Below are 16,600 nucleotides of genomic sequence, written 5' to 3'. Positions count from 1 at the left end.
ATATCATAGAAACTTGAAATATAGCGATTATTTATTTGCCATTTTAATTTTGAATCCCACTCTTGATTACATGTATCCTACAGATTTTTCACTTGCCTCATCCCGTTCTTTGGGAAACACTTTTTTCAGTCGCGCGTCAAGTTTCATGGGAATGCTTTTGATGTCATGTGAACGATATAAAAGAGATGCCCTGAAGCCCAAACAACAGAGATGAAAAGCGAAAAACCAAAAATATCTTTATGTGTATTCATTTAACATCGTTGTCTGAAACCGATTCAGGATTTGTGATTTTTCGAAGGGGTTTTCGGCCGTCGCGTCTCGTTTCCCGGGCGACGCGTCATATCTTGTGAAAAATTAAAGGCTCTGGGTCTAAATGCCTCCAAGCATTTCTGTAACTGCACATGAAAACATATTCTCTCGCAATTAGAGTCAAACCGGATGTTGTTTTCTGCACAACTGAGCGGCTCGATTTTCATAAACAGTCGGCAAGCAGAGAAATTACTTTTTGAACAAAAATATATCATACTGGAAGTCAGTGATACTAGCGTGTCAAAACTGCTAAGCTGTGCAATATTACGAGCAAGATAGTTCTCGTTTTAGCTGTAGAATGAAAGTCTGAAGTCTGACTAGAGGTTAGTAGGTCTAATAAAGCTCGTTCTGTTTTATATTGTTCTACGGAGCTTTTTACTTTATAATTCTGTTTACGACCCAACTTTCGTTGTAATTAACGCTTTCTTTCTTTATTTATCTAATTTTTATAAATATGCTCGGCATATTAAAATACATCGCTAGTACAATTTTAATTTGGTTCCGGTGCTGTTCATTACGCAGATATTTTAGAACGATCGAAGGTTCGATATCTGGGGCCTGTTTCTCGAAGGCCCCGAAAAGTTTTCACACCCGACTGAGCCGTAGCAAAATATCAAACCTTATCACTTGAGAGCTGTTTTATGCACATATTATTAATATAAACAGAGGTTCTCTTCTTACAAGAAGTTTCAGGCGTATACACCTCTCTGTCTTTAAATACCGATTAAATAAAAATGGCTTTGCGGGCGCGAAAAGTTTCCGGGGCTTTCGAGAAACGGACCCCTGCAGGAGTTATGCACGTTTTATAACTCGTACAGTTTTTAATCACCAGTCTAAAGGGGCTGAAATTACAACATATATTGATATTTTAGGGGAAAGAAAAGGGATGAATACAGTTTGCTCTTCAGACATCTTTAGCAAAGAAAATAATTGACGTGAATTTCCGTTGATCGCTGCGTCTATGCCCGGGAAGGTTAAGACAGATTCAGTGTTACGTTTTGTCAAAGTTATACTGATAATAAGTCGATAAACACGCATCTAAAAGTATAACCGCTTCTCTTGCGGCATACATCAAGAAAAACGGTGAGCACTGATAAAACTTATTTTGGTATTTTTGTTTTTCTTTTTTATTTCCAATCTATGAATATTCTTTTCTATTGTCTGTTGTTAGTCAAATTAAGAAATGATTTTAATAGATAACTCAAAGAAACCACGGCGTCAACGCCAGCAAACGGAAGGTTTAATGAGTGGAATAATGGCTGTGCACATTTCTTTGCCGCAAAACAGCACTGAAGTGAAATGACTAAGTTGTCACTGCGTATTTTGGAGAACGCGAAATATGGCGGCTGGTTTTTCGTATTTCATTTGGAAATGGTCGCTGGCGTTACATATTTAGCCGGACCAAGTTCTGAGATTAATTGGCGCACTGAACAGATCTAGAAAATTTCGAAATTCGAAGATAAAATATAAATTCGTTTTTTAATAGGTGTTGTCTTCGAGATCGCCTTCGCCATTGCTTAAGCTCTCTAAAGGAAATACAAGGCCGTTCACCATCTTTTGAAAGCATATAAAAGCAAGCTTGTTCTGAATCAAGGCGGGTGCTGTTTAATTTCATTTATTTCGTACTTTCCGCCTTTTTTCCTCAGTTGACTTTCTTACATGCATTTTATTTATGATTATTTCACAGATAGTAAATAAATATGGTTGTTCGCGTGGTGTAAGAAGTGTATCACCCGTCTATATGATATGACACATGTGCTTCACACCAAAGTGCCACTGGGCTAACGATCGAAAGAGAAATTTTTTTAATTCCAGGGCAGAACCGTGCGCGAGTTTCTCATATATTAGCAGTGATACCGAAAAAGGTGATAAGGTTCCAGTGTTTGAATCGCTACACCTAGTGGTAGGACTTTCAAATCTTTTGCAGATGTGAAAAAAAATGAAGGAAAAAATATTAAAAAGGAATTGCACATGTGACTGTGTTGGTTAACATAGAGAGAGTATTCAAGACAACTCTACAGGAGTCTGATCCCTCATCCTTATGGAAGAAAATGACACCATTAGCACCAAATAGGGCTTTCCACAAGTTCCTCGAGAGCTGTTTTGACACAGATGCACAAGGATGGACCAACGATCATCAGCTATGCAAGCCGAAGTCTGACAGATACAAGAAACAAGATATTCACAAACTGAGAGAGAGGCGCTCAGCCTCATATGGGTTTGGGAAAAGTTCCACCCTTACATCTACGCAGTCAGGCCCAATTAAAGTAATGGTGTAATCTATTCAAACAAGTATATATTTTCAAGCGAGAAAAAGAATAAATTGCTAACCTCCGCCAGCCATGTCACAGTACACTGGAAATGCTGCTCTTCTGTCTGTTTGAAATAAAAGGAAAAAGTGATCAGTTTTAAATAGTTGGGAGAAGTAGACTCCTAATTTGAAGCAATTTTTAAAGACTAAGCTTGTTTTGTAGACTCCCAAGTCGTGCACTAAATTATTTTGATTGTTCGGTGAATTTGGTAGCACATTAGAATCGTTTTCGCCCGTCCACACGAAAACGCTAAAACGATGGAAATACGATGGTGTCCCCTACAGAGCATGCGCGCGCAATGCTATATATGAGGTCGACAGCATGCAGCGATTGGTGCCACTTTTGTACGATGTTTACTAGTGTACTCCTCTGTTTACTCTTGCTCAAAATCTTACTCAAAATTTTAAAATCAGCGAAAAAATCCAGCAAAGCGATAATCACATCAGTGCTTTTTGTACCAGAAGATGGAACAAATTGATCAGTAATTTGCAACTTTTAATAGAAACTACGATATGTCAAGAAAATAGTTAGAACTGATGAGTTACTTGTAAAGGCAGCAGGGGTTTGAATACACCTCACACATTGTTTGAAATGATCGTTCCATTAGCAGAGACATGCTTTGAGAACTGTGGTTGGAAGTGGTTATGGCAATAGCAGCGTTATACAACACGTCTAGTATAAATCGGCAGCAACATATATTAATTTTAATGGTAGAGAGTCGCCATTACCTTTATTTCTCATAACAGACTTTGGCGGACCGAAGAACTTGTAAAAAGAAAAGAATAAACACTTCATGTACAGTCAACTGACGTGTCTGAAAACTAACGAGTCGGAATACTCTAAAGTGTTAAGAAAGGTTTTCTCAGCGGATTTTTCCTACTTTAAAGGCTCACGTCAACCGGTATGCATTGGGCGCCTCGTCTCGAATTTCGAAAGCCTTGCAGTGTTTTGTAGTAGCTATTTCAATATGTGAAAATCTGAGCGATCTAACTTGATCTTAAAACAGCTATCGTTCTTCGTCCACAGTTTCAACATCGCTCTTTTCGACAGGCCGAGTATTTTCAGAGGACATTTGGTAGTAAATTGTCTGTTACGTATTTGCATTGGGAAGCTAAACAACGACCGGTACGATGTGATTTACGAAGGACCCCGGTGGAAGGTTTTAGACCATAGATGCTCTTCAGGAGAATTATCTGAGAAAATCCGTCCAGGATCGGCAGAGCAAAAAGGTTAAGATGGCACTCGGATACAAAAAAAATACCCCGTCTGCTGAAGTAAATAACAGTGAATTGATCCTGATTTTCTTTTCCTTCGCGTTGGTAGCCTTCAGGAACTTCAGAAAAAGCTATTGCGTCGCATGTAGATTCATGCAATTCTAGGTTAGCTTTGGCAAGATGTCATGAAATTTATAATTATGAAAAAACTTTCTTTGCTGCGTTTTATTTCTGAAAAAGAAAACCTTTCTTTAAAAGAACAAACTGAACGTGACTGACTATCGATAAAAACTCTGTAGGGATTCAGTGAGGAATTCCAAAGCGCGGTATGAAATCGCCAACGAAAAAATGAAATAGCATTCAATACCTTTATTCTACGTTATGACTAAGACAGTATTCTAGGCAAAGTAGGTACAATATTTATATCTTCTTGTGAAAAAAAATAAAAAAGCAATTATATTTTATGGAGTTGTTTCCACGTCGGTAGCAACTTTGTAGCTGACTTGTCACCTCGCGACGCAAGGTCAGAACTTCAAAATACAGTTGTTCTAAACCAAATGGCATCTAAAACTAATATGTTATACCTTTTCTACCAGTAAACTAAATTTGTGGCCGCCAAATGCCCCAAATCGTTTCGATTTTTCTGACGCGTACGCTTTCTTCAGCGACAGAATCAAAACAAAAACAAACGCTCGCAATGCATGCCGTTCGACAGAGAGTCGACTTAAAGAGTGAAAACCACGAGAATCACTCACTAGATAATATTTTGAACACTGAAGACTATAACCTTTGTTTGTACCAGAAAGGCCCGACGTCAGCAGAGTCATCTGTTTGCACTAGTTGCGAACAACAGCAAGAATAATTCAGTATATATAATTTGCTAAAAATCGCATGTGCCGGATCTGTATCCCCCATATCGAGTAATTCATTATATGTTCAGTTTAGCAGTTTGGGTCGACTTGCAAAGTGAAAAAAGTCCGTTTAGAAATCAAAGATCTGAAAAAGAGTTGAGGAAGAAGTCTGGTAATCTGTAGGTCGCAGGTATTCTGTCACCTGCCGGATTAGTCCTCAATATTGCTGAAGGCAACTCCTCATCCATGCAACGCAGATATGTTCCAACCAGCTGTGTCGGTCTTTTACCAGTTGGAACTCCTAATTATTATGTTAAGTTTATGTGAAAAAAAATTAATTGGTTTTCAATGTGAGAGTAATATGGTTGAAAATAAGCGCTTATTGAGCACGAAATGTAAAACAAAAGTAATAAGTCACTTAATATTTAAGCGGCGTAGCTCTGCTGCGCTTACTGAGGACGCTATGAATCGAGAAACTATTGTAAACAGAACTGACAATTTCAAAAAAAAATCCTCATTGGTTGGAGTATGACCATTCGGTTGTAAAGACATTTATTTTTTTTACATAAGTCAAAACGGAGCTTTGACACCGTTTATATCTAATTATTTGAAACAATTCACTCTAAAGAATAACAGTGTTTCTTTCGTCATGCTATTCTGGAATACATGTTATTTGCTGCCGGAAGGTCCGTGATGGGACAAAAATCAAAAAAAGGAAAAAAAAAAAGAAAAACTGTGCCTTAGGTCTAGAGTACGTCCGCAGGCCGTACTCAAGACCGAGGGCACAGTTTTCCCAACACGGACTGACCAAGGCCGGCAAATAACGTGTTTTTTTTCCCTACGGTATTGCAGCTTTGAAAACAACTTTTGTATTGAATTTTATTCAGTTCAAATCTGGCGTACGCGCGCGTTTGACATTTCGGGCGCAAAGAGCGATGCTGTTTGCTCGGAATTCCTGATTGTCGACTCTGTGTTAAATGTTTACATTTTAAGTTGTTTTCCGGCGTAACAAAAGTCTTGAAAAGTTGCGAAAGCTGGAAATTTCGGAAGGGGTCCGGATGGGAAAATCCGGACCGCTAACGCGCAAGCAATTAGCCAATCGGATTCAAGAATTTAGGATTCCGGACCGCTGACAAGCTGGACAAAAAAATAACCATAAACATGTTCCCGATAATGAAACAACATTTTAACGACGGGAGCCGACTTCAGTAATTAATTGTTTCAGAGGGGTCAGTGATATCCTGGAAAGTCAATAACTACACCCGCAAAACTTATACGACGGCGTGTATGAAGCTCGTAACATCCTGCTTGCTTAAGCCTGTTAATTCCCTGAGGAACATAGGGCCGCAACAACACTCCTCCAACGTACTCGGTTCCGTGAGGTCCTCCTCAGCTGTGCTCATGTCGTTCCGATGGCCTTCACCTCTGCGTCAGTGCTCTTGCGCCACGTCTGTTTCGGTCTTCCTACTTTTTCGCTTTCCTTGTGGATTCCAGTCAATGGCTTGCTTGGTGACGTTTGAGGGGGACTTCCTGAGTGTGTGGCCAATCCACCCCCATTTCCTTTTTCTGATCTCTACTTCAATGGGGCTTTCACCAGTCTTGTCCCAGAGGTCAGCGTTGGAAATGACGTCTGGCCATCTGATGTTGATGATGTTTCTAAGGCATCTGTTGATAAAGGTCTGCAGCTTGTGGGTGTTTGACTTGATAGTTCTCCATGTTTCGGAGCCATACAGTAGGACAGACTTGACGCTGGTGTTGAAGATTCTGATCTTGTTGTGGAGGGAGAGGGCTGAAGAGTTCCAAATGGGGCGGAGGGTATTGAATGCATGTCTAGCCTTGTTGATCCGGCTCTTGATGTCTTCGTCTGTTCCTCCATCTTTGTTGAAGACGCTGCCCAGGTAGACAAACTTCTCCACCTCGTTCAGGTCTTCGTCGTGGAGTGTGATGGGGTCTTGTTTCTTGTTGTTTATTCGCATCACGTCCGTCTTCTTGGTGTTGATATTGAGGCCCGTCTTCACAGCTTCTCCTGTGCGTCCTGGTGTCTGTGTGAGAGGAGGCTAATGTCGTCAGCGAGGTCCAGGTCCTCCAGCCGTTTGGTGAAAGTCCACTGGATGCCGGTCTTTTTGTCTGATGTTGCCTGCTTCATAATCCAGTCGACTACCAAATGGAAGATGGTCGGCGACAGTAAGCAGCCTTGACGAACACCGGTCTGTACCTGGAATTTGTCCGTCACCTTCCCATCGTGTATGACTTGGCAGCTGGAGTTGTCGTACAGTTGCTGTATGATGGAAATGAACTTGGGGGGGGGGGGTGGAAGCCGTAATGTTGCATGAGCCTCCAGATGACGCCTCGATCGACACTGTCGAATGCCTTTTGGAAGTCGACGAATACTGAGTACAGTGGGGTCTGCCATTCCAGCGACTGCTCGATGATAATTTGCAGCGTGGCGATGTGGTCTGTGCAGGATCTGTCTTGACGAAAACCTGCCTGCTCCTCTCGTAGAGTTTCGTCCAGGGCGTTCTTGAGTCTCTCCAGGATGATTCTTGTCAGGATCTTGCAGGACTTGATGGCTTTGCTGAGCTCAGCCTTGGTTGGTGGATTGATGTTCACCTCTAGCTGGTTTGCTGCTGGTGGGATGTCAGGTGGGACTTGAGGTGGGGGTCTGTTGAGAATCTCTTGGAAGTTTTCTGCCCATCTTGCTCTCTCTTTGGCTTCATCTGTGATGGTCTCGCCGTTCTTGTCTTTCACTGGTCTTGAGGGGGCCTTGTTCTTCCCTGAAAGTGTTCTTGTGATCTCATACAGCATCTTTGTGTCTCTTTTGCCGGCTGCTGTTTCTGGTTCTTCTATGAGATCGTGTATGAAGCTCCTCTTGTCCGCTCTGGTGCTTTTCTTGACCTGTCGGTTCAACTCCCGGTACTGGGCCTGTAGATCTTGCTTCTGTTGCAGGTCTTGGGTCTGGTTGATGTCGTTCTTCAGCTGTTTTCTCTCGTTGATGAGGTTCCATGTATTGGTTGACAGCCACTCTTTGTGTTGTCTAGTTTTCTTCCCCAGGACCTCGTTACATGTGGCCTTCCAGGTGTCCCTCAGGCCATGCCATGTCTCCTCTACTGATTTTTCTGGTTGGTGGGCGAGTGCGCTGAACCGGTTTCTCAGTTCACATTGGTAGATCTCAGCCTTTGTTTTGTCTTTCAAGCTGTGTAAGTTGTATTTGTAGGATGGCCTGTCTGCTCGATCTCTGTAGACTTTCAGCTTGACTTTCAGGTCTGCCATCACCAGGTGATGGTCCGGGGCTGCGTCTGCTCCTCGTTTGACTCTGACGTCCAGCAAGCTTCTCCTCCACTTTCTTCCGATGGTGACGTGATCGATTTGGTTCACAGTCCTCCCATCCGGTGATGTCCATGTCGTCTTGTGAATCTGCTTATGCTGGAACACGGTGCCTCCAATGACCAGGTCGTTGAAGGTGCAGAACTCAGTGAGTAGCTCTCCATTCTCGTTTTGGACGCCAACTCCATGTTTTCCCATGACGAGTTCTCTATTGGTGTTGTCTGCCCCCACTTTTGCGTTGAGGTCACCCAATAGGATCTTCAGGTCTCTTCTTGGCGGCTTATCCATCACTGCCTGGAGCTGTTCGTAGAATGCCTCCTTTTCCTCGGTCTCTGCTGCGTTGGTGGGTGCATAGCACTGGATGACGGTGATTTTCCTCCCCTTGGAGTTGAATCTTGCCGTCAGGAGCCTTGGTGATACTGGCTCCCAGGAGAGTAGTGCCTCTGCTGCCTCAGGTGTCAGAAGCAGGGCTACTCCACGAACATGTGGGTGTCCTTCCTCATCTCCGGAGTAGATGGTAGTGTCACCACTCGTCAGTCGCGTTCGTCCAGTGCCGTTCCAGTGTGTTTCACTCAGCCCTAGCATCTTGAGGTTGTCGCGATGCATTTCCCTGCTCACTTGTGCAGATTTCCCTGCCTCATATAGAGTTCGGATGTTCCAGGTCCCTATTCTGATCTTGCTTTTGGCTGTCAGAAGAGTTGTCTGCGCACTGGCTTCCCGAAGACTTTTCACCTTTCTACTGGAGAGGTATTATTCAGGTGCAACCCCCCATGCATGCATACATACATACATACATACATACATACATACATACATACATACACACACACATACATACACACATACATACATACATACATACATACATACATACATACATACATACATACATACATACATACATACATACATACATTTTATTTGTTATCAAATTAAAATTACAATTATAACATGCCTGCGGATAGCTGAGCTAATCTAGGCGGGTCATGTTTGGACGAGTTATTAATATACAACTAGGTACAACTAAATACAACTGAAGGTAACAAGAGAACTAAAGAGACTAGAATTGACAACAATGACCAAAGACAACTAATAAGGGAGGGCTCCCCTATCCGCCACCTGGGGGACGCGCTCTTACGCCGTATAGCCCCAGCGCGAGGCGTAACATCCTGTAGGTAACATATTTTGCAAAACAAACTCGTATCCTAGAAATATTCCGTAACAGTTTTGAGTGAGCTTCGTGGGTGATAAATTGATCAGAAAATTTGTACAGAACCCTACAGCAAGGTGTTAACCTCTCATTCTGCTTTTCTTCATCGGAAACTTCAGAGCAAAAGAATAGGTAGGTCAGAGTTTTTCATATCGACTGATTCAATGTATCCTTAATTAAGCCAAAAATGGTCAGAAACGTTTAGGTTTTAAGGCCCAAACGAAAGGCGTTTGTTTCCATGTTAATTTTCACATCTTTACCGCTTGATCGAATCATAGTTAGGCAAAAACCAATTCTCAGTGCAATGCTACACTTCCATATTTCTACACCACCCAATTTTCACCATTCTCTACGCTGCCACAGTTCCATGCTTCCCTGCAAGACTTCTCCATTTGCATTTACCATACACACTTCTATATTGTAACAGTAACACTTTCCTTTTTAAATACCCTGATGCCTTTTTTCTAGTGGGTTTTCGAGTTTGCGAAAATCGTCAGTAGAATTAGCCAACAAAATAATGGGATCAAAAAAATTGGTCATAGCTTTCACGAGTAGCGTACAAAACCTAACAAAAGAGAAAAACTTTGCGGTCCAAAATTAGAAGTTTTTTTTTGTTTGTTTGTTTGTCAATAACATAAGTAATATAATGGTTTCGTTTTAATCTCGTCTAAGAAAACGAACAGACCTTTAAACATTAAACTCACGCCGGTCCATGTTTCTCGGTAGTTATTGGGTAGTTATGAGATATCCCACCATATTGTGCATTATCCTGACCACTGCGGTGAGCTCCACAATCGCCAATGAAAAGCGGAGATGTGAACGTCCTTTAGCGAGGGCCAAATCTTGTGAGTGTAGGCCCAAAAGCGTGGGCTTGCTGAAAATGTCTGGCGGAAAATTGGTCGTGTGTGATGGCAGTGGATGAAAGACGCTACAGTTTGCAACACCTCTCGGTTCGAGTTCGGACAATCCAGGACATTCCTGTAAACACATCTTGGACAACGATAAACAGACAGCTGACGGTGTTTACTGGATCACCTTGACGTGTAAGTTTGTGAGCACTGTTTGATGTATTTTTGCGCACTAGCTCGTGTTTTTCAAGACTGAAAAAAGGACTGATATGCAGAGAAAAACCCTAGCAGAACTTGCTTTTGAATCTTTAAGTAACTGATATGAATGCAGGCAAGTGATAAATATCCAACAAGATAATAAACCAAATGTGCTACCAAATTCGCAGAACTACCGGAATTACAGCAATCAACTGAGCTTGGGACTCTACAAAACAAATCTAGTCTTTTAATAATTACTTTAATTAGGATATTTTTCAAGTCTGCTTCTCCCAATTACTACAAACTGATCGCTTAGTTTTCCTTTTTCTCAAACAGACAAGAAAGAGGCATTTCCAGTGTACTGTGACATGGCAAACGGAAGTTAGATGAGAAAGCTCTTTTCTATTTAAAAGTCTCTTCAAACAAATGTTTTTCTTCTTTTCTTACTGCATTATTCATTTGTTTTCGTATCCACCAGGCTGGACCATGGTTTTTAAGGCGGTATCTGGAGCCAATCAAGTTGCGTTTGAAGCTTACAAGTCGGATGAAACATACGCCGAGAACGAAATGGCCGCTCTTCACGTCACTAACCAGTATCCCTAACCAGTATTTCTTATAATACTTTTGGTGCCCTCCCAGTAACATTCATGAAGCTGGCTAGAACTGAACGAACCTGGTTTTCTAGAAATCACTGATCATAGGCAAAGTAACTAAACTGCTTCCTTAAACTTTTACACTTCTTACGTTCATATCTCCTTCAAACTGAAGAAGAAATTGGTGAGAAAGGTATTTACGACCACAAATGTTTAATGACCGTACCCTAGACAAGAGCTAATCTCTTGCCCTAGAAACATGCATCGACCAGGCTAACCGGGAGGTGCTCTTGCTGATATGTTGAGATTTGCGCGCAGAAGGCGCATCCCTACTTTGCATTATTTCTGAACTTTATATTTGGTTTCTAACTGACCAAAGTAACTCAATAGGGGACTAACTGGCCGATGCCTTAGATTCTATAACAGCTTGGCAATTTCTTTGAAATATAAACTCTTGTTCTTAGGCCGTCTAGCTTGATTAAAAATTGAGCACAAACAGCGGTGTAAAACCAATGTGCTCCAACGCATTTTTATAGTGAACTTGACATTTCGTATGTACTCGTATGCTAGGCAGCATGCATTTTAAAAGTGTTCGTTACAATTTTTGAATAACATATTTTCATCTTAATTATTAGAGGTCTCGAGCCTAGACTGAGAAAAATGATTCATAGCAGTAATCAGCATTAACCTGTCTATACGTCATGAGGAGTAACAGCTAGTAACACAACAGCTTCTCGCCGCTGACGTTGACGTAATATATCAAACACGAAAGACCATGTTTGACCACATTTCCAAACACCGAGAAGAGACTTGAAAATACGACGCGCAGCGGAGTATTTTTGACGAACTTCGAGGTGTTTGGAAGTGTGGTCAAACACTGTCTTGAGTGTTTGATATAACTTCTCAATCGAAACTAAAACTAAGGAGAAATTGGAGAAATAAAATCGTTAAAATCTATGCTAATTAAGATCAGATATCCAAACACCGTCACGGTCATGATTTCCTTTGTTTCAATTTCATGAATTATTAATTAGTTTAAAATGAATAGTTGTGTTTTGTTGTTCTCAAAAACGTGGGAATGTTTTTGGGCGATAACGTCCTTTATTTGGTCGAGATGTAACTGTTGGAGAAAGACCGCTGCCCCGCGTCATTCAATAAATTTATCTTTGATTTACTTAAGTTTTACCTTGATTTCTTGTCAGTTAATTGCAGTTTTGAGTGTAATAATTTTCCCCTCCATTTTAGTATTTGGTAATTTATATTCCCTTTTTCATTTTCTACCAAGTTTGAATGACTCTTATAAGGAATAGTAGCCTGGCTTCTATTTTGTGTTGAGTTCGTCGTGACCGCAAGAAAAATAGCAACCCGAGCCAAAGGGGGTGGGGCTTGGGAGAGACAAAAATACATCGCTCGCGCGCTCAAAGAAAAATAACTCGCAGAAAAAAAAAGTCTAAGGGAGTAGTTACATCAAGGCGTGGATCAATCAGGAAGTCCAGCGAATTAGAAAGTCCGTAGGTTGAAAATTCTCGCCCATGTCAATTTTCTTTTCTCCCCCGTGTTCTCGAGCATTTAGCGATGCGGCACACTCCCAAACTATGCTGAATGAGGTTTTTAAAGATGCTAGTTTTGGCCTTCTCTCAAACCTACACACGTGTATTCCACTTGTGGAAATGTATTGAAATTGACAGTGGGTGGGTTGGAGATTCTCGCCCATGTCAATTTTCTTTTCTCCTGCGTATTCCTGCACGTTTAGCAGTGCGGCACACTTGCGTCTTTGGTACCGGGATACCACACGATGCTTATTTGACTTTTTAAAGATGCTCGTTTTAGCCCTCCCTTAAATTTACACACGTGTATTTCACTTGTGGAATTCTATTGATTTGGACAGTGCTTGGGTTGAAGATACTTGCCCATGTCGGTGTTCTTGCACGTTTAGCGATGCGGCACACTCGCGTCTTTGGTAACGGGATACCACACAATGCTTATTTGACTTTTTAAAGATGCCCGTTTTGGCCCTCTCTTAAATTTGCACACGTGTATTTCACTTGTAGAATTCTATTGATTTGGACAGTGTTTGGGTTGAAGAATTTCGCCCATGTCAATTTTCTTATCTTCCCGGTGTTCTTGCACGTTTAGCGATGCGCCACAATCGCGATTTTAGTGTCGGGATCCCAAACTTTGCTTATTGGACTTTACAAAGATGCTAGTTTTTTGCCCTCCCTTAAATTTACACACGTGTATTTCACTTGTGGAATTCTATTGATTTGGACAGTGCTTGGGTTAAAGATTCTCTTTCACGTCAGTATTCTTTTCTCCTGCGTATTCTGGCACGTTTATCGATGCGGCACACTCGCGTCTTTGGTAACGGGATACCACACGATGCTTATTTGACTTTTTAAAGATGCCCGTTTAGGCCCTCTCTTAAATTTACACGCGTGAATTTCACCTGTGAAATTCTCTTGATTTGGACAGTGCTTGGGTTCAAGATTCTCGCCCATGTCAATTTTCTTATTTCTCCGGTGTTCTTGCACGTTTAGCGATGCGGCACACTCGTGTCTTTGGTAAAGGGATTCCAGACGATGCTTATTTCACCTTTTAAAGATGCCCGTTTTGGCCCCGCCTTAAATTTACACACGTGTATTACACTTTTGGAATTCTATTGATTTTGACAGTGCTTGGGCTAAAGATACTTGCCCATGTCGGTGTTCTTGCACGTTTAGCGATGCGGCACAGTCGCGTCTTTGTTAGCGGGATACCACACGATGCTTATTTGATTTTTTAAAGATGCCGTTTTAGCCCTTCCTTAAATTTACACACGTGTATTACACTTTTGGAATTCTATTGATTTTGACAGTGCTTGGGTTGAAGATTCTCGGCCATGTCAATTTTCTTACCTCTTCGGTGTTCTTGCACGTTTAGCGATGCGCCACACTCGCGTTTATTGTGTCAGGATCCCCAACGATGTTTGTTGGGCTTTTTAAAGACGCTAGTTTTGGCCCTCTCTCAAATATACACCCGTGTATTTCACTTGTGGAATTCTATTGATTCAGACAGTGCCTAGGTTGAAGATTCTCGCCCATGTCCATTTTTTTTGTCCTCCTTATTCTTGCACGTTTAGCAATGCGGCACACTCGCGTCTTTGGTAACGGGATACCACACGGTGCTTCCTTGATTTTTTAAAGATGCCGTTTTTCCCGTGCCTTAAATTTATACACGTGTATTTCACTTGTGGAATTCTATTGATTTGGACAGTGCTTGGGTTCAAGATTCTTGCCCATGTCAATTTTCTTTTCTCCTGCGTATTCTTGCACAATTAGCGATGCGGCACACTCGCGTCTTTGGTAAAGGGATACCACAGGATTCTTATTTGACTTTTTAAAGTTGCCCCTTTTGGCCCTCCGTTAAATTAACACACGTGTAATTCACTTGTGGAATTTTATTGGTTTGGACAGTGCTTGGGTTAAAGATTCTCTTTCACGTCAATATTTTTTTCTCTTGCGTATTCTTGCACGTTTAGCGATGCGGCACACTCGCGTCTTCGGCAAGGGGATACCACACAATGCTTATTTGACTTTTTAAAGATGCCCGTTTTGGCCCTTCCTTAAATTTACACACGTGTATTTCATTTGTCGAATTCTATTGATTTATACGGTGCTTGGGTTGAAAATTCTTGCCCATGTCAATTTTCTTATCTCCCCGGTGTTCTTTCACGTTTAGCGATGCGCCACACACGCGTTTTTGGTGTCGGGATCCCAAACTTTGCTTATGGGCTTTTTAAACATCTAGTTTTGGCCCTCCCTTAAATCTACACACGTGTATTTCACTTGTGGAATTCTATTGATTGGGACAGTGCTTGGGTTGAAGATTCTTTTCCAAGTCAATATTCTTTTCTCCTGCGTATTCTTGAACGTTAATTGATGCGGCACACTTGCGTCTTTGGTAACGGGATACCACACGACGCTTATTTGACTTTTTAAAGATCCCCGTTTAGGCCCTCACTTAAATTTACACACGTGTATTTCACTTGTGGAAGTCTATTGATTTGGATAGTGCTTTGGTTAAAGATTCTCGCCCATGTCAATTTTCTTATTTCTCCGGTGTTCTTGCACGTTTAGCGATGCGGCACACTCGTGTCTTTGGTAAAGGGATTCCAGACGATGCTTATTTCACCTTTCAAAGATGCCCGTTTTGGCCCTGCCTTAAATTTATACACGTGTATTTCACTTTTGGAATTCTATTGATTTTGACAGTGCTTGGGCTAAAGATACTTGCCCATGTCGGTGTTCTTGCACGTTTAACGATGCGGCACAGTCGCGTCTTTGTTAACGGGATACCACACGATGCCTATTTGATTTTTTAAAGATGCCGTTTTAGTCCTTCCTTAAATTTACACACGTGTATTACACTTTTGGAATTCTATTGATTTTGACAGTGCTTGGGTTGAAGATTCTCGGCCATGTCAATTTTCTTACCTCTTCGGTGTTCTTGCACGTTTAGCGATGCGCCACACTCGCGTTTATTGTGTCGGGATCCCCAACGATGTTTGTTGGGCTTTTTAAAGACGCTAGTTTTGGCCCTCTCTCAAATATACACCCGTGTATTTCACTTGTGGAATTCTATTGATTCAGACAGTGCTTAGGTTGAAGATTCTCGCCCATTTCCTCGGTGTTCTTGCACGTTTAACGATGCGCCACACTCGCGTTTTTCGAGTCGGGATCCCAAACAATGATTATTGGGCTTTTCAAAGAGGCTAGGTTTGGACCTCCTTCAAATCTACACAAGTGTATTTCACTTGCGGAATTCTATTGATTTTTACAGTGGTTGGGTTGAAGATTCTCTTCCACGTCAATTTTCTTTTCTTTTTCGTATTCTCTTTCGTATACGTTTAGCGATGCGGCACACTCGCGTCTTTGGTAACAGGATACCAGACGATGCTTATTTGACTTTTTAAAGATATTCGTTTTCGCCCTCCTTTAAATTTACACACCTGTATTTCACTTGTGAAATTCTATTTATTTGGACAGTGCTTGGGTTGAAGTTTTTCGCCTATGTCAATTTTCTTACCTCCCCGGTGTTCTTTCACGTTTAGCGATGCCCCACACTCGCCAATTTTGTGTCGGGATCCTAAACGATGCTTATTGGGCTTTTTAAAGATCCTAGTTTCGGCCCTCCCTCAAATCTACACACGTGTATTTTACTTTTGAAATTTTATCCATTTTGATGGTGCTTGGGTCTAAGGTTCTCGCTAATGTCAATTTTCTTTTTTCCTGCGTATTCTTGCACGTTTAGGGATGCGGCACACTCGCGTCTTTGGTAACGGGACACCACAGAATGCTTATTTGACTTTTTAAGATGCCCGTTTTGGCCCTCCCTTAAATTTACACAGGTGTATTTCACTTGTGGAATTCTATTGATTTGGACAGTGTTTGGATTGAAGATTCTCGCCCATGTCAATTTTCTTATCTCCCCGGTGTTCTTGCACGTTTAGCAATGCGCCACACTCGCGTTGTTAGTGTCGGGATCCCAAACGATCCGTACTGGGTTTTTTAAAGATTTTAGTTTTGGCCCTCTCTAAATCTACACAGATGAAGTTTCCTCGTGGAAACTGACTGATTTGGACAGGGTGTGGGTTGGAACTTCTCGCCCATTTCATTTTTTTTTTTTTTTTTATCTCGATTGGTATTGCAACACTGGGGTTTTCGGTGTCGGGATTTTAAACTATGCGTACTAGGTTTTTAATA

The 16,600-nt window shown here is 41.6% G+C and overlaps 1 protein-coding gene and 1 pseudogene across 1 annotated transcript; one reads left to right on the top strand and one right to left on the bottom strand.

Annotated features, from left to right (window-relative positions):
- Positions 1-6,116: 6,116 nt before the first annotated feature.
- LOC149111335 (uncharacterized) lies at positions 6,117-9,625 on the bottom strand. Its single transcript, XM_089292432.1, has 3 exons — positions 9,564-9,625; positions 7,078-8,749; positions 6,117-6,728 (listed from the first exon to the last, which is right to left on the bottom strand). Exons 1-3 carry the CDS (start codon positions 9,623-9,625, stop codon positions 6,117-6,119), a joined length of 2,346 nt encoding a protein of 781 aa, XP_089148558.1.
- An 80-nt stretch (positions 9,626-9,705) lies between these two features.
- Positions 9,706-10,869, top strand: LOC149111334 (uncharacterized; annotated as a pseudogene).
- The last annotated feature ends 5,731 nt before the right edge of the window (positions 10,870-16,600 follow it).

This window comes from Orbicella faveolata, unplaced genomic scaffold, assembly GCF_042242905.1.
Source record: "Orbicella faveolata isolate gen_17 unplaced genomic scaffold, um_ofav_v1 contig_24, whole genome shotgun sequence".
Lineage (NCBI taxonomy): Eukaryota > Metazoa > Cnidaria > Anthozoa > Scleractinia > Merulinidae > Orbicella > Orbicella faveolata.
Note: the sequence above shows the minus strand (reverse complement) of the source record. Positions and strands in the feature narration are given on the sequence as shown.